General features: G+C 48.0%; 5 protein-coding genes across 5 annotated transcripts; 2 read left to right on the top strand and 3 right to left on the bottom strand.

Annotated features, from left to right (window-relative positions):
• Window positions 1-129: 129 nt before the first annotated feature.
• N7500_010604 (bifunctional precorrin-2 dehydrogenase/sirohydrochlorin ferrochelatase MET8) lies at window positions 130-995 on the bottom strand (the record flags this gene model as incomplete). Its single annotated transcript, XM_056681742.1, has 3 exons — window positions 130-259; window positions 317-798; window positions 864-995. Coding segments are annotated over 3 exons (744 nt in total), but the record flags the coding sequence as incomplete, so codon positions are not given.
• A 135-nt stretch (window positions 996-1,130) lies between these two features.
• Window positions 1,131-2,828, top strand: N7500_010603 (ribose phosphate diphosphokinase subunit PRS1; the record flags this gene model as incomplete). The annotated part of the gene is made up of 5 exons (XM_056681741.1): window positions 1,131-1,389; window positions 1,449-1,458; window positions 1,516-1,636; window positions 1,691-2,745; window positions 2,798-2,828. 5 exons carry the CDS (start codon window positions 1,131-1,133, stop codon window positions 2,826-2,828), a joined length of 1,476 nt encoding a protein of 491 aa, XP_056527150.1.
• A 3,767-nt stretch (window positions 2,829-6,595) lies between these two features.
• On the bottom strand, window positions 6,596-9,506 carry pldA (uncharacterized protein; the record flags this gene model as incomplete). Its single annotated transcript, XM_056681740.1, has 8 exons — window positions 6,596-6,610; window positions 6,660-7,208; window positions 7,290-7,750; window positions 7,812-8,072; window positions 8,119-8,743; window positions 8,793-8,945; window positions 8,999-9,399; window positions 9,446-9,506. The coding sequence occupies 8 exons, from the start codon at window positions 9,504-9,506 to the stop codon at window positions 6,596-6,598; spliced, it is 2,526 nt and encodes an 841-aa protein (XP_056527149.1).
• A 1,055-nt stretch (window positions 9,507-10,561) lies between these two features.
• Window positions 10,562-13,597, top strand: N7500_010601 (RFX family transcription factor; the record flags this gene model as incomplete). The annotated part of the gene is made up of 4 exons (XM_056681739.1): window positions 10,562-10,835; window positions 10,908-11,613; window positions 11,670-11,987; window positions 12,046-13,597. Coding segments are annotated over 4 exons (2,850 nt in total), but the record flags the coding sequence as incomplete, so codon positions are not given.
• A 2,283-nt stretch (window positions 13,598-15,880) lies between these two features.
• N7500_010600 (sulfatase domain protein) lies at window positions 15,881-18,638 on the bottom strand (the record flags this gene model as incomplete). Its single annotated transcript, XM_056681738.1, has 2 exons — window positions 15,881-18,209; window positions 18,319-18,638. 2 exons carry the CDS (start codon window positions 18,636-18,638, stop codon window positions 15,881-15,883), a joined length of 2,649 nt encoding a protein of 882 aa, XP_056527147.1.
• Window positions 18,639-18,870: the final 232 nt, after the last annotated feature.

Raw genomic sequence — 18,870 nt, 5'->3', positions numbered from 1 at the left:
GGCTTGGTTTTCGGCGTTTTATAACCCGGCTCTTCGGGGTCTTGTGTTTCACACGAGCATTTTGTTCTACTTTAGAGATGCATAGCTGCTGTATTGATAAGATAAAATATTACTTTTTTTTTATTTGGTTTATTTCTTTTGTACTTCCTCTGGAGTTGGTATGTTACCCGACTCGTAAAAGGATAATACGCTGTCCATGTCCTTCTCAGTCATCTGCACAAGGTCATCGAGGCTCCATGTCTCGCAGACACCGGACATCCTAGGGTTATTAGCTGACATTCATCCCCGAAATGGAACCGAAATATTGTCCACTCACCATTTCATTCTCTTGGGGCCCTGGTCAGGTTTCGGCGCAACCTCCCTGAGCTTCTTCCGTAGCTTTCCTACATTTTCGATAGCGGCCCCCATGTTTGCTGGCAAAGTCTCCGCAATCTTTTTGCGCACAATACTGGCTAGCTTGGGCCCGTTCCCATTTGTGCTGACCATGACTTGTAAAGGCCCATCGCGGTGAACACTCCCAAAATAGAAATCACATTCGGGTGGGACATCCGCAATGTTGGCGATAATCCGCCTTTCTTTGCAGAGTTTCCAGACTTGTGTTGAAGCCTCCGGGTCGTCAATGGCACAGAGGACCATGTCCGCATTATCAAGGTCGGATGGCTCAAAGTTCCGATCAACGTGTGTGATTTGCTTTTCTGCCAATCTGAAGGCCACCTCTTCATTTAGTCCACTAGCTGGACAAACCACAGTGACCCGAGCATCGGCATTGAGAGCGTGCAGGATGCGTCCTGCAGCAACCTAGTGGAGATATATAGATCAGTTCCAGCCTCTCAACGAGATGACCCTGTGTCAAAATCACATACCTCTCCACCACCTATGACTAGTACATGCTTGTCTTTGATTTGCCAAGCGAGGATTAATGAACCTCCACCTTGTACTTCTGGGAACTTTGACATGGTGGGATGTGGGAATGATACAACCTCGCCGTTTATCGGCTGCCGATAAAGAGGATCTGGTACGGCGGGCGGCACATACCATCCCCGCAGTTTTCCCGAGCTTTTCCCTTTCGAACTTTTTTCTTCTTTTCTTTTTCTCTTCCTTTCACGTCACTCATGTGTTTCTCTTAAATCATGCGGGGTGTCCAGATATTTTCGGGGAATTCCCACCCCGGTCTCGCAGACATGATCTGCGAGCGCCTAGGCACTGTGCCTGCCAAAGCTAACCTAGGAAAATTTGCCAATGGCGAGACCAGTGTCAATATCGGTACTTCAGTGCGGAACCAGGATGTTTACATCATTCAAAGTGGTAGCGAGAAGATTAATGATAGTGTTATGGAACTTCTGATCATGATCTCAGCGTGTAAGGGTGGCTCAGCCAAGTCCATTACAGGTATGTTGCAGATGACTTCCAAAAAGCTTTCGTCCCTCCCCACTAACTCATTTCTTTAGCGGTTATGCCGTATGCTGCCCGTCCTGTTTGAGTTCAAATCACAGACAATGCTGACTCTCAAACGAGATATTTCCCATACTCGCGCCAATCTAAGAAGAAGAGCCATCGTGGTGCCATCACGGCCCGCATGCTCGCCAATCTCCTCACGATCGCCGGCGTGGACCATGTGATCACCATGGACCTGCACGTATGTTTCTATGCGATGTTGAGTTTTGTAATATGGATATTGATGGGCTCCTAGGCATCCCAGATGCAAGGGTTCTTCGGAAAGCCGGTCGACAACCTCTTTGCCGAACCGTTCATTGCCCGCTGGATCCGGATGAATGTTCCCAGCTGGAAAGACGCCGTGGTGGTCAGCAAGAATGCCGGCGGAACCAAGCGAGTCACATCGCTGGCTGATACTTTGAAGCTCAACTTCGGTATCGTGACGACGGATCGTCGGCGCCCGAAGGTCCCCATGGCCGCCATGACTGATAGCACAGTTTTCTTCGATGCCGTGGATGAAGATCCCCTCGTAGCGAAGGAAGCACACACTTTTGAGCTTCATATGCACCGTTCTAACAGAACACCTGCTACGCCTCCCATTCCGGAAGAGCCGGAGCCAATCACTCCCCCTCCTGCACGGTATCTTCTGCGCCCGGAAACCCCACCTGCGGCTCGTCGTCCGTCGGAGCTGGACGCGGAATTCGAGTACACAGATGTGCGTGTGCGGGATGTGATCACAGGTCGTCTTGTGCAAGGTCAATTGGTTGATGATGATTATCGTATCAACGAAGAGTCACAGTCTGGTGGTACCACACCGGGAGCTGGCAGCAGCAGCCATGACAACACAGACCCCATTTCCGATCCTATGGCCAACTCTATCATCTCACACGTCTCCTCGCAGCCTCCTGATCATGCACTCGGTGGCTCCATTGATGCAGTTGAGTCTGACGACGAAGCTAGCGTCTGTGGCGGCCACGTCGATGAAAGGACCATCACGCTGGTTGGTGAGGTGCGTGACCGATCTGTCTTCCTCGTTGATGACATGATTGATAAGAGTGGATCGTGGATCGCGGCTGCAGAGACTGTAGTTAAGCGTGGTGGAGCCAGTAAGGTTTACTGTATTGCCACCCACGGATTGTTCGGGGAAAACTCCTTGGATCAGATGGAAGCTTGTCCGTCCATCGATCACATTGTCGTGACCAACACTTTCCCGATCTCACCGTCGATGTTGCGGAGATCGAAGAAGTTGATTGTCATTGATATCTCGAGTTTACTGGCAGAAAGCATCCGGAGGCACCATTATGGCGAAAGGTTTGTTTTCACCGACTCTGGCGTCGTGTGACCATGCACTAACAACGAGCAGCGTTTCGGCCCTCTTCCACCTTAACGACTGATGAGGCATATGGCCGTAACGAGGAAAAAAACAAAATAACGAAACCAAGCAAAGCGAGACCTTGCTACTTCCCTTCAAGGCGTTTTTGCGTACTGATGTGCAGGTTTCCCTGCAACCCGTTGATGACATGATACCTATTTTTTATCAAATGAACGACCCGTTCTGGACCTTTCCCACTTCCCGTTTCCCCGTTTCTTCGTCTTCCATTGGGTTTCCCTGTTTCTGACCTCGTAAGATGATGATATCACCCCTCAAACCAGCGATGCAGTCCACTCTGGGTTCTGCAGGAGCATCTCGTTTTCCACAAGGTGTTCTTAACGGAGCGTTGGCAGATTAAAACCGGATCATGCTTTTCTTACTTCATGCTATGTTCTCTTCGGAGTTGATAGCATGGAGAAGTCACCCCTTTCTCAGTTCTTCGGAACGATTGACCTTGCGGTTGTGGAAGTGGTGCAACGAGGCGATCTCGAACATAATGTAATTCGATAGCAAACAATTCTCAATTCAAGTTTTTTTTTTTAGTATAATTCATTTCTGTATTTTAATATCGTGAGGCCAACTTCGGAGTGAACACGGTACTCCGTACTCCGTACTCGGTACATAATGAGGATTTCCTTTCCAACACCCGATGATCCTTCTCATATTGACTTTCACCTCGATGCGGTTGGCCGCGAATGATTCTCGAAGCCGGTTTGTGATTCGGCCGTGGTCTGGTGATCGTCAGAGCCCCGAGTCCACTCACGGGAGTAGAGGTATCTACGAGGTACAGGCCCCAATGAAGAGTGTCGGTGTGCGCGTGTCCACTTTTCAAGGGATCCAGGTCACTTGGCATGATCAATTGGTTCTCCAGGTCTCCAGGTATAGCATCTGCTCATCTCCCGAGCCGAATCTCGAACGGCTATGGCTGGGCCAATTTACAATCTTCAGGTGTGACAGATGGACCTAAGATCACTCAAGCCTTGCAAAACCCTTCGGAGATGCAATTCTCTCTCCGTTGAAACCCTGTGTCGGTGTTCTTTCTTTCTTTCTTTCTTTTTTTTTGGTATAGTTGAACCCCCCTTTTGATAGTTGCAGAGAGGACATTGACCCTAGGAACCTACGGTTCTGTTACCTTCATGGGACTTTGCTCGATCTCTCTTTTGGTACCTTGTACTCCTTTTCTGTCCCCTTGTACTCTTGTACAATGAGACAAAGAACTGGAACTGCCCTATGTAGTCGCCGGAGAAGATCTTGGCTCAGATACCCGAAGAAACATGTGAAGTCACGGATGTGACAGAGATGATCCTAAACGAGACTCAACAATTCCATATTTTGGTATACGGATTTGCAAAGCTTTGCGGCTATTCAATAAGCAATTGGACCAGGCAAGCGCCGAGCTGCGGGTGGGTATATCCTCAATCGATTTGTCAAAATACCAGAGAAATAGGATCCGAATCTTCTCGAAACCGAGAGCGAGACTGAAAATAGCTGGTGCAATAGTACCAATATGGAGCCTGTGGATCTTGGGCTAAGCGAAAGTTGATGTATCAACAGTTAGAGAGGAGATTCAGGGGGATTCAAGATAAATATCATCAGTATACGTATATCATCAACATACGGCATATTATGATCTGGTAGAGATAGATATGTGTTGTATGTTTATTAAATATGTACGGAGTCGATATTTATACCCTAGAGAAGTATGCAGATCGGAACCAGATCCCTGGGATACAAAGGTCCGATCGAGATCTGTATAAAGTACCATCGTATATATGTCTACTATAGATACACCCATATTAAACTCAACTTCCCGATCTTAGTTCGGGAATTCCCTCTTTTCAGCTCCACTAGGCCCTCTGTAGGCTCATTTCTATCATATTTTTCAATGTGCCGGGTTCGTCTCCGATGTCGATATAATTTCTTTTTCTACTCAGAACCCTCTAGACAGCCAACCCTAGAAAGATACTAAACGATACTAAACGATACTAAACGATACTAAAATATACTAAAACATACTAATCCAGGTCTCCTTCGCTTCACAACGCCGGCTTTCTTACAATCTCTCTAGAATCGAGAACTTCCAATCATCTCTTGCCGATCTTCATCATCGAAGGTTCTTAGTCCAGCACCATCCTAGCCTTAAATTTCCCCGGCATGACGATTTTGGTCTATCATTTGGATTTCTTCAAACCACTTCTCTCAGCTCTCTCTTTTCAGATTTTATTTCTCCTTTTCCTTTTTTTTTTTTTTTTTTTTGAATGAGAAACCCAGCAATTCCGGTTACATGCGTGACGGCTTTGTGCGTATTTCGGCTCTTTAATTGTCGACTGGTTGCATCTGGGAGCTCTCACCGTGATCTTGAGAACGGAAGTATATAATGGGAGACTGTTCCTAACTTTGAAGTCTCAGCTCGACCTCACAACTTCTCCCTCACCTCTTCATTTTGGTCTTTGAAGCATCTTTCCTTCGATATCTAGATCCCCAACCCAACTGCTTGGAACCCTTCTCCGCTTCTCCATTGATCGACCTTACCAGTCCCTCGGGTCTTATGTGAGTCTCAACTTGAACATGGAAGGAAACCATATCCTAAAACCATCACAGCTTCCAACTTCCTTTCTCTGATATCATGGCCAATCAATGTTCCGGTCACGTCTTTGCCATTGTTCAGGCTACAAATGGCAACATCCTGACCTGGCGTTGCTCGGACTGCAACTCAGGACCCTTTGTGGCCATTTGGCGGTGCAAAATCTGTGGTCATTGTCGATGCAATGCTTGCCACACCAATAAGGGATAGATCAAACGGTAAGATCCCTGGTATGGAACTTTGTTATTTGATCTCCTTGCAAAAGGCTAACTTCCTCAAAGAGAGGTCTGCATCTGCTTTCCTGGAATTTCCAGCACTGATCTGCTACTCTGCATGGACCCTGTGCAAGGGTACTTTCCACCCCCTTGGGGCTGGGTTCTTGAGAATCCACTTTGGCAAACGTGTGTGCATTTGGGAGTTTTTCCAAAGGTCCCCAAAAAAGTTTTGATGCACTGCATCTTGCATCCGGAGGAGTTATAGACTTTTTTTTTTTTCCTTCTTCTTTCTGAGCCAGTTTGTATTCTACAGTGTGATTTCCTTAGAGAAAATGTGACATTATTGATCAAGTTTACTATCGAATCTGTTTCATCCTCCATATACTTCGCTCAATATGGCTTTTCAGATCTAGAAGGGGAGGCCTATGGTAGGTTAGTGACAGGAACTATGTAAGACCTCGTGAGCACCTGAATACCATAGTCTCTACGGAGTACGTAGTACTATTGTCCCCTATACTGATTTGAAAAAAAGAAAAAAGAAAGATCGAATATAAAAGTACCAAAAGTACCAAATGTACCTTCATTGCCAAGAAACAAGCCAATCCACTCCTTTTTCTGAGGAATCCTTTTCCGTTCAAAAATGAGACGTATCACTTTCCGAACTGCGATTGATTCAATCCGCAGCAGGATATCCCGTGAAAATAAAAAAGAAATGAAGAATTCCCAAAGGGTTGGGACAACTCTATTACTCTTCTCAGGGGATTTAGGGCAAGAGTACGGAGTACTTTTTAGGGCTTCAATATTTCATATGGAGATGTACTCCGTACTATACTCTATACTATGTGGTGTACACTCCATTATGATTACTCTGTATCTTTTTCTGTCACAACTCAGACAATTCCATGAATGCAAATAGATTAATGGGTTGAATTTGTACTGATCTCTCAATAAAAACAGATCAGAGGGGGAATATTTGCAAATGTCCTAAATTTAGGTGTAGATACTCTATCGAACAATTAGCATGAATAGACATACCAGAAACAATGAGTCTCACCTCTGTGATTTGATTGACAGCCAATCCAGGCTCTGCCATTTCAGCGTCGCGCAAGAAATCCAATGGCAACCAAACAAGGTGACCCTTGATGAGATCCAGCTTCTCACGCACATCCTTGGCAGGCATATATGGATCGAACAGATGTCCTTCCTTGTGGGTGCCCCGGGGCCGGAAATTGTCATAGTCTTCAAAAGTCTTGATATGATCGTCAGGGTCCGCCCGGAACAGCATCCGATACGCCTCGGTGTTCCCGGTCGCTTGGGACGTCCATGTGTTCCAGACCCCATCGCTGAGTGGATCCGTCACGAATTCGTTTTCGGGTCCTTGATCGATCTCGTTGAGACACACATCGGGCGGCTGCGCGTTCGGATCAGCTGAAGCGTCGTAATCTTGCGCCGGTAGGAGGCCTAGATGTTCGCGCCACAACTGCCGCCGGAGCGTTGCGGCCAATCGGGATGCCTGATACGGCTGTCCGTTCATTTTACTGTCGATGAGGTCTTGGTCTTCCATGACGATGGCCAGTTCGCTGTCGTGTGAGCCAAGCTGGGACTATGAAGAACATTGAACATTAGCGGATGATACAAATCGAAGTGAATGCGTCAGATGTGACAAAGTGGGGGGGTTATTTACCCGATCGTTGATGTTGGCGCTGCCGCAAATGATCGTGCGATCATCAACAATACACACTTTACCGTGCACGTATAGCTCCTCTTGGACAAAGTTGGACTTTTCGGCCTCCGGATCGCCCTCCCAGGTTTCGTCAGACAGCTTACCCCCGTTCAACATGGTGCAATGGGATACTGAATCCTTGCTCTGGAAACCATCGTCGGCCTTTCTCTGTTCAACCTTGTCTTGGAACTTCTGGAGCTTGCGCAGGGTCTCTTCCTTGGCACTTTGGTCGGCTGCGTAGTCCTTCTCGTTACTGTCGCCTTCTTGTCCTACTGCTGGGTGTACACTTTCGCTCATGATGGTCTCTGCAATACCACGCTGGATATCCTGGTATGTAACATCAGCCTGCTTCTCGAGTTCCTCAAGAACGGGTGTTTTGTTGATGCGATCATAGGCACGCAGGGCAAACACGAAGACATGCTCTAAATGAACCCGTTAGACATGCAACTGAAACCGAAACCACACCAAAACAAAAAGACTTACCTCTTGGGTCAATACCCTCTTTCTCGATCTGCCCAAAGATCGAGTGCTCACCACGACAAATCGACTTGTATTGGTAGTCCATGATCGCCCGAGTACCCAACGCAGCATTGTCGCGTAAATCACCAGCGAATCCAGGGATTGCGGGGATTACAATGATCACGCGGAACTTGCGGCCCTCTTTGCCTGCACGCACGCAAGCATCGACGATGGCCCGGCCAATTGTGTTGAAAATCGGGCGCTGCTGGTCGCCAGTAGCAGTGACTATCGAGATTAGTAAGGTACACCACAGGAGAGAAGGTGCACATACTGAAGAATTGGTTCTCAATGTACACAAAGTGCTGAGCATTGCGGATAGTTTCGCAGTACGCGTTTTGGATACTGTGCTCGTTGAGAATACCGCTGCTCCAGTCATCACTGCTGCGCACGATTTGAGCGCGCACAGTGCCCACGTTACCGCGAGCCTTGGTTGACAGCGGTGTCAGTGGGTGTTGGATGTAGTCTCCACAGGGGTACTTGGGTCGCTGCACGGCGATTATATCTTCTTCATCTTCACCTGTGTGGCCCTCCATGAGCAGCCAGTCGACATCGTGGCTACGCTTGTATTTGTCGCGCTTGATGAAGTTCCAGCGCAGAACAAAGTGTTCGGCAATGTCATACACACAGTCACCCTGCAAGCCCATGGCCACATCGTGCCAGGGCATACGCCCAAAGTCGACTTTGCTGACTTCGTTACTCTGCCAGTCCTCTACACTCTGAAAATCCATGATGCGGTTGTTGTTGAAGTCTTGTCCGGGGAAAATGTCATCCCGCAAACCTGTTGGGTGGACATCGGCCAGTGGGTGCTGATTTGCATCCCATCGTCCGAAACACAGATCAATGCCTCCGATAAAGCCCACATTGTAGTCAATGACGATGAACTTCTCGTGGTGTGCCTGATTACTGTTAGTTGTGTCCCAAACAAATTGAGTCCGATTCACATACCCAGTAAAGAGTCATATCCGCTGCGTTCTCAAAGATATTGTGGTCGGGGTGGCGCATCACTCGGATATTGCCATGGCCAGGGGTCCCCTCAGGGCAGAGGTTCCGCAAAGCATATTTAGTGTGTGCAGAGTTACAAGTCAAAGCTTGGTTGACCTACAGTTGGATTGGTTTTAGTTTTTGCTGCATACCCACAGGAGAACACTCACCTCTTTGTAGACAATGATATAGATCTTGACGCCTGCTTCGGCGCGACGCTTCAAGATCTGATCCAATCGCCATTCCTGATGCTGGACCGGAGGACGGCGCATGAAGAGTTCTGGAGAGAGCCACCAGTCGGCGATGTAGATAGTCTCCGTGGCTTTCTCCAGAGCTATGGAGACTGCCCACATGTAGTCTTTAGCATCAACATACCACTTGATGCGATTCCCGTCGTGGATGGGTGCAAAAGACTTGAAGCGATGGGAGTCTGCGATCGCGGAACGCTTGCGGTCTGTCGCTTGTTCGTGTTCCTCATCATGGCGATGGTTTGGGTTCACAATATTAAAGAATTTGCCAACTTTGGCCTTTAAGTGTGTAGCTTCAGCTTTGACATCGTGGATATGAGTGTCTTTGATAATGTCAGTTTGTGTTAATAACTGGAGTGTTGATCTGACCTTTGAGCGATCCCTCCAGATGACTAATCTTCTGTTCAAACTTGTCCTTGAATCTCTGCATGGTGGGCAGAGTTGGAGAGAAGTGGGTTTGGAAGAGAGAGGGGGGAAGATCTGGCGATGTTTTAAATGACATCACAGGATTGCCAAGTAAAAAAGTCCGCCGATCGAAATTGACCTATTTATACTTATACTAGTTTCACCAGTATGTGCTATATATTATTAGGATGATTATCAATTGGTGTTGTGTTTTTTACTGTGGGGAACTTGTGATTTCCATGGTTAAATACCTTCTTGGCATACAAAAGGAATGGATATATACGGAGTACTCCGTATATATATATAAACACAATGTTATTAGTACAGATCGGAGTGATATATAAGGGAGACATACACCTAGACAAGAGAGCACGAAGAAAGTGATTTCAACGTAGGATTTTCGAAGAAGCTAAATCGGGAAAAGGTGTTTTGTAGCAACTGTGCTTTTCGCTGGATTCTATATTTGGTGAATCGTGATTTCTCTGACTATACGGAGTACTCCGTACATCACTAAAAGAAAGGACACACAAAGATACCTCGCAGGTATAAGAGTGTATACCGCTAGCACTATTTTAGCCAAATCATCTCCCTCTGTAGATGTCCGGACTACCTCGTAGTTCTCCAATTCTGGCATCCAAAGTATACTCCGTATGTTGTATATAGGTGTTGTGCGGCATTGTACAAAGTTGATCAGACCTATGTAATTGACTCTGAACGGTTCAAGACTGGATTTCCAAGTCAACATAGGTTATTTTATAGGATTAAAGATATTCCTTCTATTTTTCATCCTATATATCATGTTGGTTTGCCAGACTATATAGACTGAAGGCGTTGTTCAGCCAATCACGTGACAACCAACGAGCTCAACTTCAGAACATCCAATCATCTTTTTTGGATATATTTGTTTTAATACTATGCCTTATATACAGCATGCGAGATGTGACAGAATATCCTCCTTACGTTCAATAACCTAAGCTTGTATTCAACCGTGAATCATTCCTTAGCTCATTGTCAACGCCCTTTGTTGTGGTATAGGAATGCTGACCGCCAGCACGTGACTGAGGAAAACAACGTTGTCAGAGGAACGGGCCCTTTTCTGTTTATCTTCCCTCGACTCACACAACGCGGCTAGCCTTTCAGAGCCCAAGGCTCGCCATAACTTGTCAGTTTTTGGTTGATGTTCTTGCATCGTTTTGGATCACATATTTTGTTCATCGGGTGTGCCTGCCGATTTTTGGATCTGAATGGTCTTGTGAACGTTGCGAAACGAGAAGCAGGACTGGCCATCGCCCAGGTTACCGGGTCCTCCACTTACTAGCTCAAACAAAGCAGAGCATGATGCCACCAGAACTCGGTAAGTACAATGCACCCAAAAAAAGTATTGTTCTGCGGGTCATTTGGTTCCCCATGCTGACGTGCGTACAAGCCCGAGCTCACTCGCAGGGCAGCGTAGTGTCCCAGACAACACAAATTGCCCCTCAAAGCCGGCCAGGTACTGCAGACCCTGTGCGAGCACGCTCTGAGGCCCTCTCCAGAGCTAGCCGTCGTCCTCGATCCCGAGGATCAACAGCAAGCATCCACTCGAGTACCACCCAGCAAACCCAGGACCAACACCTTGACGGGTTCCCACAGTTTATGCCATCGCAAGTCGGGACCGGCCAGCACATGTTCAACAACCCCGAAGATATGCTGATGCGATTTGGGCATCAGCTTTCACATCATCAGAACGGTGCACCGCTGGATCAATCAATGCAAGACGCCCACGCCGCGATGTCTCGAACCGAAGACTTTCCGAATCATCCGATGCAAGGTCACCCGCTTTCCCACCACCCTATACAGCCCGAGATTGCAGCTGGCTTGCCTGGTGTACCCGTTCCACAATATCAGCAAATATACGATAGTGGTGTAGAGAACCATCTTCCAGACCACATGACCGAGGATCAAGAAATTTCGGAGCCAGGGACTAAAAAGAAAAGAGGAGCGAGCTCGACGGTGGCAAACGACAACGAGCTGCGAAAACTACTTCGCCAGTATGAGGGATGGAATCTCAAGCAAATGGCAGCTGAAGTCATGAAGAACGAGGGTGGTGGAGGCAAGGCCGAGAAAGTGAAGCAGGTCTTCGCGATGATCTGGTAAGGCATACATTCCTGCAAATACCCTGCAACCATTTGGCTAACAGTATACACAGGCTAAGAGAAAATTGCCGGAAGAGCAGTGGCTCAGTACGTCGTGATCGGGTCTATTGCTGCTATGCAGAGAACTGTGGAACAGAGCGCGTCTCAGTACTGAATCCTGCATCATTCGGAAAGTTGGTTCGTATCATCTTCCCTAATGTACAAACTCGACGTCTTGGTGTTCGAGGCGAGTCCAAGTATCACTATGTCGATTTGTCAGTCATTGAGGAAAAGCAGCAAAAGCTCGCGCCTCTCAACGCACAAATTGCTCATCCTTCAAACGGTCCCGCCTCTATGCCCTCCAGGGCTGCCAGTGCAATGCGCTCTAGAAGGTGAGACATGACTGATATCGATCCTCATCTGCTCCCGCTGACAAATGATTAGTGCTAGCGTACAGCAACCTACTGCCGATACTGCCGTGTTCCCATCCCCAACAACTTCCTTTGCGCCTCGATTCCCGAATAATGCTTCTCCTGCCGACTGCAATTGCCAAGGCCAAAACCTATCTGGGCCAGATGCAACGATCACTCGCGAGAATGTAGCCCAGCAGGCTGGGAAAATGATACACCAGATGCTCCAGTTCCCGATGGATGAGAACAACTTGGTTGATAATGATACCCTACAACTGCCCGATATCCGTGCCTACTTGCCTGCAAACACCGATTTGAAAGTTGCTGCAGCTCTTGCTGCCCTATATCGCTCGCACTGCATTTCGGTCATCGACAGCTTCCGATATTGCAAGGAAAGAAATCTTATGAAATACTTCTCCGCTTTCCATGGAACATTGACTGTTCCTGTTCAAAAGTTGTTGACCCACCCCAATCTTGCTTCATGGATCAAGGAATGTGATTGGATGATGTACCAGAAGATGATTGCGTTTGTGGCACCCCTGACAACCCAGGTGGTTCCCAAGCCCGTCCTAGACGCCTTTAACTCGATCTCACAACGGCTTTGCGGTCACATCGCCGAGACCTTCAAAACTCAACCGACCCATGTCTCGGTAGCACGTTTGATTCCCGCGCACATATTTTGCAATCTTCTAAAGCATATGCTTGATGTGAACCAGGCTGCCAACGCGGCTGCTGCTTGGCTTTGCCACCCTGATAACCGAAATCAAATGTGGACCGACTTCAAGACCATGGTCAATCCTAGAGACATGATGTCCAAGGCGAACATTCCAACGTGTGCCGAGGCAGCGACGGAACAGATTCTTAAGCATGACATTCGTGCGCTCTTGACTCCATTGACTGATGTTGACCCCTCCGCAAGTTTGCTTTTCTTTACGCAACCCGATACCCCCGATTCTGTTGAAGCTCACAAGTTCCCTGTGGAAAGTGCTCCCGGAGACGAGTACAATTTCCCCGATAAATGGGTTCAGTTCATCCTCAACATCCCCGCTGCCTTTGCCAACCATCGCACGCAATGTGTCATTGAAAAGGTTGATGCCTTGTGGGATAGCGTGTTGCACCGACTCACCTTGGCCGGGGCACCGAGCTTTAGTGCGTGGTGGATGACCAAAGTCTTCTTCCACGAAATGATGGTTTGGCAAGCCGAGAAGGGTGGATTCATGCGTAACACTCCTGGATCATTGCAAAGTGCGACATTTGGTCCCGAATCACTTGGCCATTTTCAGATGAAACAAGGCCCTCTTCCCGAGACATCCCCTTTTGACGCATCAAATGATTCACACGCCAAACCCAACCCGAGTCCTCCTGTGGCCCATCATGGCCACCAAGGCCATCCCCCGAGTCAGCACCCAGAATTCAAACACCCTCCCAGCGAAAAGCGACTTTCTCTTCAAGATCCAGGCTTCCAAGGTCATAACAATGACGACAGTGCAATTGATCTTGAGGATGACACCATGTTACTGGCGGTCGGTAAATATGGTGACATGATGGTCTCCGATCCCGCTGATGCCGAGGGTGATGTCGTCGTCATCTAGTCTAATTTTTGATTTGTGTTCATGAGTTGGAGTTGGATATCCCTTGTTCCTGGAGGCTTCTCCATTGGTTGTGGATGGCGTTCCCACGATTCTCCTTTGTCCTTCCCCCCCTTAGTATCTCCTTTGTTTGCATGAAGCGATGAGACATGAGCAATGAGGCTCTCATTGAGTCTTCTTTGCAACCCCGGCAAGCCGGGTGCTTTCTTTGATCAGACCTACAGCATTTAATCGGCGTGGTGGAATTCAGTCCTGACTTTGTTCTTGCTTCTCCTTTTCCTGTTTGTTTACCTTCGGGTCTCGCATCGAGTCCCTCTGTACATATTACATGTGGACGTACTTTGATCATTGGCGCAATATCTTAATGTGCATGAATAAGTGTTGCCATACACATTTCTATATGACCTTTTAAGTTGATTGCACCCTACTAACTTATTTGCCATATGTTCTGTTAAGAGTACCTAGGTATAAACTCTGTTGATTGAAAGCTTTTAGTGAGTTTTCAATAAATCCATTGATATCAGGATGAGTTGATTTAGAGGGAAGTGGTAAAGGGAGCATGTATGTAGAGAGCAACGGTTAGAAAAACATTGGCTCGCCTAAGGCAGACATTCCCCAAAAAGGCTTAGTAGAGCCCTAGCTCCCCTGGACCCGAGGTCCGGACGGAGTATATACACTCATGTTCCAACGTCATGGAGCAAATCGTGGTTGATGATCACATATTGTCGGAGCTCAAAGAGCACTGAAAGGATCTCATTACGCGCGTCGAACTTGACAATGTTGGCGAGGATAGCACTATGAAAGGTATCTCGCTCTATGGTTCTCGGGATGACTTGCCTCGTCACAAGAATGAGCGTATCAAGTGTTCGGCCTCGCTGGAGAATACCCCGATGTTCATCTAGGATGTGGCTGAGATTGGTGTGTAGTTTTATCCCCAGAATGTGCATGGCACTTAATCAATCGGATCTGCTTCACCCAGGGCCTGTGGAATCGCAGCCTAACAAGATCGGTGATACTCTTCCGTCTAGTATTTGCACACAATTTTCTGTATTTTACCATCCCTGTCTTGTATGTCCTTTCGAATGTTCTTTTTCTCTCAGGGTTGTGATAAAAATGTATTTTATAGACTTGCCAGACTCACCATTCTAAAATATACGGAGACCAGTTCATAGATCAACACCAGAGTAGACGGCTGTTTTTTGCTTATGATGTCTCATAGGTCTTTTCAGCGGTTTTTTCAGAGGACTTTCTAGCGGAATTCTTAGACATTATTCTTAGATATCTCTAATATCCCTTTTCCAGTCTTATAGGTAGACTACAAAAAAAGGCGGGAGTAACACACTTTCTGCAAGCGACTTTTCTATGTATAACTTCTGATTTCACGGTCAACGTATCGGCAACTCGTATATGGAGTATACAGGTGCTGAATTAAGCCGAAAAGGAACCCGTCGAAAAAGGTGCTCTGCAACACGTCATTGACTCCGAGGGTAACATCTGTTACATCTATCTTTTTTTTTTTTTTTGTTCATTTCAATTCCAATGCACTTGGCCTCGAGCATTCATTACTCACCGAAAAACTTTGATCTGAGGATTTGAAGTTGCATCAAAGTAGTACTCTTAGAGATTGGCCTCGAAGATGTCCACGGGTGTGGTAGTGGATTAGGTACTGGGATGTGCGAATAATATGTCCCGCAAACAGCCAGGTACTACCCAGGTACTACCCAGGTACACCTGGGCAAGCACCACCCACTACTATTCCAAGGTTATTGTAGATGAGTTGATATCATTACTCTCATTCAAAAAGGTGGAGAGAATGGGAGAGAAATGAAAGGTGATATTTGCAATAATATGACAAGAAAAAGAACATCCAGTTATGAATAAGTACAAGGGTTCACGGTAAATAGGATGGATATATGAACAAGGACATGTGAAAGAATCATGAGGAAATCATGAAGAGGAATCGCTTCTACTCCGGAAGACATGCCAAAGGGATGTGTCGGGAACTCCTGTGAGACACACAGTGGCTCATTCTCAAGATTGACGCCGAACCAAACGATCAACGCAAGGCTTCGCAATCGATCTGGCGAAACTGTGCTCAGATCACTCCCAACCCCCATGCCTGGGACTCGACCAACCCTGGCCGGTCTCAGCATGGGTGGCATTGTTTGGAAACCCGGAGTGCCTATCCCAAGTAAACACTTGGTAGATGAGGCATGCAAGTATTAAGATAAATGAAATGTAAATGAAGATTCGCGCCCCAAGTCGGGTCATGAGAAGGCGTAGGCTTTAGTGTCCCTTATCCTCTTTGGCCTCTTCTTTGGCCTTTGGGGAGTATCTCCATCGGTCCCAGTTCTCCAAGACCCACCAATTGGCAACATAAGAGGCGTTGTATAGCCATTCGAGAGTTTTTTCATCATACTCTTGCCCGACGGCGGCCGCTAGATCAGCCAGACTGAAACGCTCGATCGGCTTCAGCTCGTTCGGGTCCTTGGAAACATCGGAGAAACGCCATTCCACGTCGTTGACGAGGGGGATCACCAGGCGGAACTCGGGCCGGGCGGCCGAACGAACGGAGAGCCATGAGCCACCTGTGTTCATGACGGTGAAATGCCAGGACTCGCGTCCCTCATGCTCGACGACCTGGGGCCGGATCAGGGATTGACCTTCGTACAAAGAGCGAAGATCACGGGCGGACCGGGTGCTATCCTCGCTGAGGGATGCCGACTCGATCAACAAGTCGATGATGGTGGGGACGATTTGGCTGTTGATGACTGGGGTGTCGATCTGGACGGGAGGCAGTTGGGGGTGTGCAATCACGATCGGAACCTTGAAGCTGCCGACGTGGGGGTTATCATAGGGAGTGATACCGCCATCGTTGGGGAGGGAGAGACCGTGATCTCCAGCCATGACGAACAAGGTCTCATTGGCCACTCCCTTCTCCTCCAGAATATCGATGAGTTCCGAGAGCCAATCATCCACATAACCAACCGAGTTCAGGTAGCGATTCATATCGTTGTTCGAACCGGATTTGGAGCCCATGATCTCTTCAAAGGCATCGTTGGGAACTCCCCAGGGATGATGAGTGGTGCTCGTGAGGTGGCTGAGGAAGAGACGATGATGGTCACGTTCCGCATCATCGATGGCATCACGGATGTACCCGCGAAGCTCGGTTTCCGGATAGCCATAGTAGTTCACCTCTTTACTCTTGACGGGATAATACTTGGCTTCGGGTTTAATGATGGTCTCCTTGGTCTGTTTGTCCCGGAATCCCAACATGGGGGTCAATTTGTCCTGGTTGTCATACGTTTCGGTGACCGACATCATAAAGGTCGAATGCCACGGCCACTTGGTGAAATCGTCGGTCTCGCTGGTGATATCCGGTTGCTGGCTGAGGGCATCAAAGATGTGGGGCAGACAGGGCTGGTAGATGTGGTGGTCGAATTCGCGATTGAAATCGGCGACCAGTGGGGTCACACCACAGAAACTTCCGGTCAAACTCTTGAGGGTATATGTGGCGCTCGTGATGGCATCCCTGGCGCTGATGCCACCATAGGCTTTGCGGCCGAAACGGGAATCATCGTGCTCAAATCCAGTGGGGAAGTTGGTGAAAAACTCGGCGGTGCGGGTGAGGTTTGCCAGGCGGTCCACCACCTCTTGGGGAATCTTCTTGTCCTTCCAAGATTCCGCAATGCGATTGTACATAAAGCTGTCCTTTTGCAGCGGGAAGATATCGGCCCGTGCACTCTCGAGTTTTAAGAAAACGACATGCTTGATCTTGACCTCGCCGCTCGACAATGCCTTGTGGATCTCCTCCAGCACGGGCTGGTCAAGGTTGGAGATATGCAATGGGTCCTCGTTCGGGTTGTAGTGCACTGCCAGGGGATCGGATTGATCCCAGTCCTCAAAACCGCTGAGGGGTTCCTTTGACATCCAGCTCCAATGGGGTGCGGGGCGCAATGCAGTAGCCCTTTCTAGATAATTTAGATTTCCGGGGACGCCGGTAGTATCGACGGGGGAGTGACGCTCGGCGCCCTCGATGACCGTTGTCAAGGGTAAGGTAGTTGACATGTACATATAGATGGGATCCCACGGTCGCATGAAGCGGAGGAACAGGAAGAGACTGAATAACCCTAGGATGATGCTCCGTTGGAGGACCCCATCGGTAACTCGCTTGGACTCTGGAAGGCGGTTGGGCATTTGAGCGGTATTCAGCAGATGGTCCCCTTCTTCATTGTCACTGATGTCATCATTGTCGTCCATGTTGATCTGTTCATAGATTCGAGGGTCGGGCAGGTCGGAGGCTTCGGATTTGGACCGGGGCCAGAAGCGCTGCATCAGAGGCTCCACGTGCGGTCGCACACGAGCCCACAACCATCGAACGGGCCAGGCCCAGACATGCAGGATTCCTCCGGTGAGGGCATGAATTGAATGAGCCGCAAACAATGAGATTGTCAACAGGATTCCCTCGACGATCAAGAAGCCGGTCAAGCCGGAGAGCAGGGTATGAATGGCGGCGGCATCCCCATTGAAGGCTTTGGCTTGGCGCCAGTGGATCTCGGCCCCGGTGAAGACATAAAACGAGGTATTGGCGGCGGCCATGAAGGACATGATTAGACTACATTGTGATTAGCCTCTTGGAGTTCCGATGTCTTCTGTCTTGTGAAGATGGTGCAAGTTGCGGGTTTGGGTTGGAAGGAAAAAAAAAAGGGCACGTGGACACTTACCTAGAGGGGATAACCAAGATTGCCAGTACGGCGGCTCCCGGTCGCCACGCGACCTTTTGGCAAAGAATGCGGAACAAGAGTAGAATCATCACATCTTGAAAAAAGAAGGTCAAGCCCCATAGAAAGAATCGGGGTAGGGGTAAGGAGTATAAATGAGCGTAAAGATGCAGCAATTTAGCCAAAAATAAGGACAGGAAGGCAAGTGTGAAGAAATAACGACGGGCAAAATCCCATACGGCATCCAGGGTTTCCGCAGGAGACTGACGAACTCGCCGGATGCCGTTGCTCAAATAAGCATGTACAGCGTGAACAACTTTCATGATATATAGACAAATGTATACACACCCCCGGACATTGGGAAGAAAGAAGAAGAGGAAACCGGACGGCACTTTTTTTTGTAGGAGTGGACATTAGTGGAGACGATGACAGGACCATTTTTTCCCTTTTTTCCCTATTTATCCTGGACCTTTTTTTTATTATTTAATTATTTAATTATTTAATTCTTTTCTATTTAATTTGGTGCACCGTAGAAGTATTCTGATTGGATTTGTC

This window comes from Penicillium coprophilum (assembly GCF_028826855.1).
Source record: "Penicillium coprophilum strain IBT 35676 chromosome Unknown utg000007l_segment0_segment0, whole genome shotgun sequence".
Taxonomy (NCBI): Eukaryota; Fungi; Ascomycota; class Eurotiomycetes; order Eurotiales; family Aspergillaceae; genus Penicillium; species Penicillium coprophilum.
The sequence above is the reverse complement of the archived record's forward strand: the minus strand, read 5'-3'. Positions and strand labels throughout refer to the sequence as shown.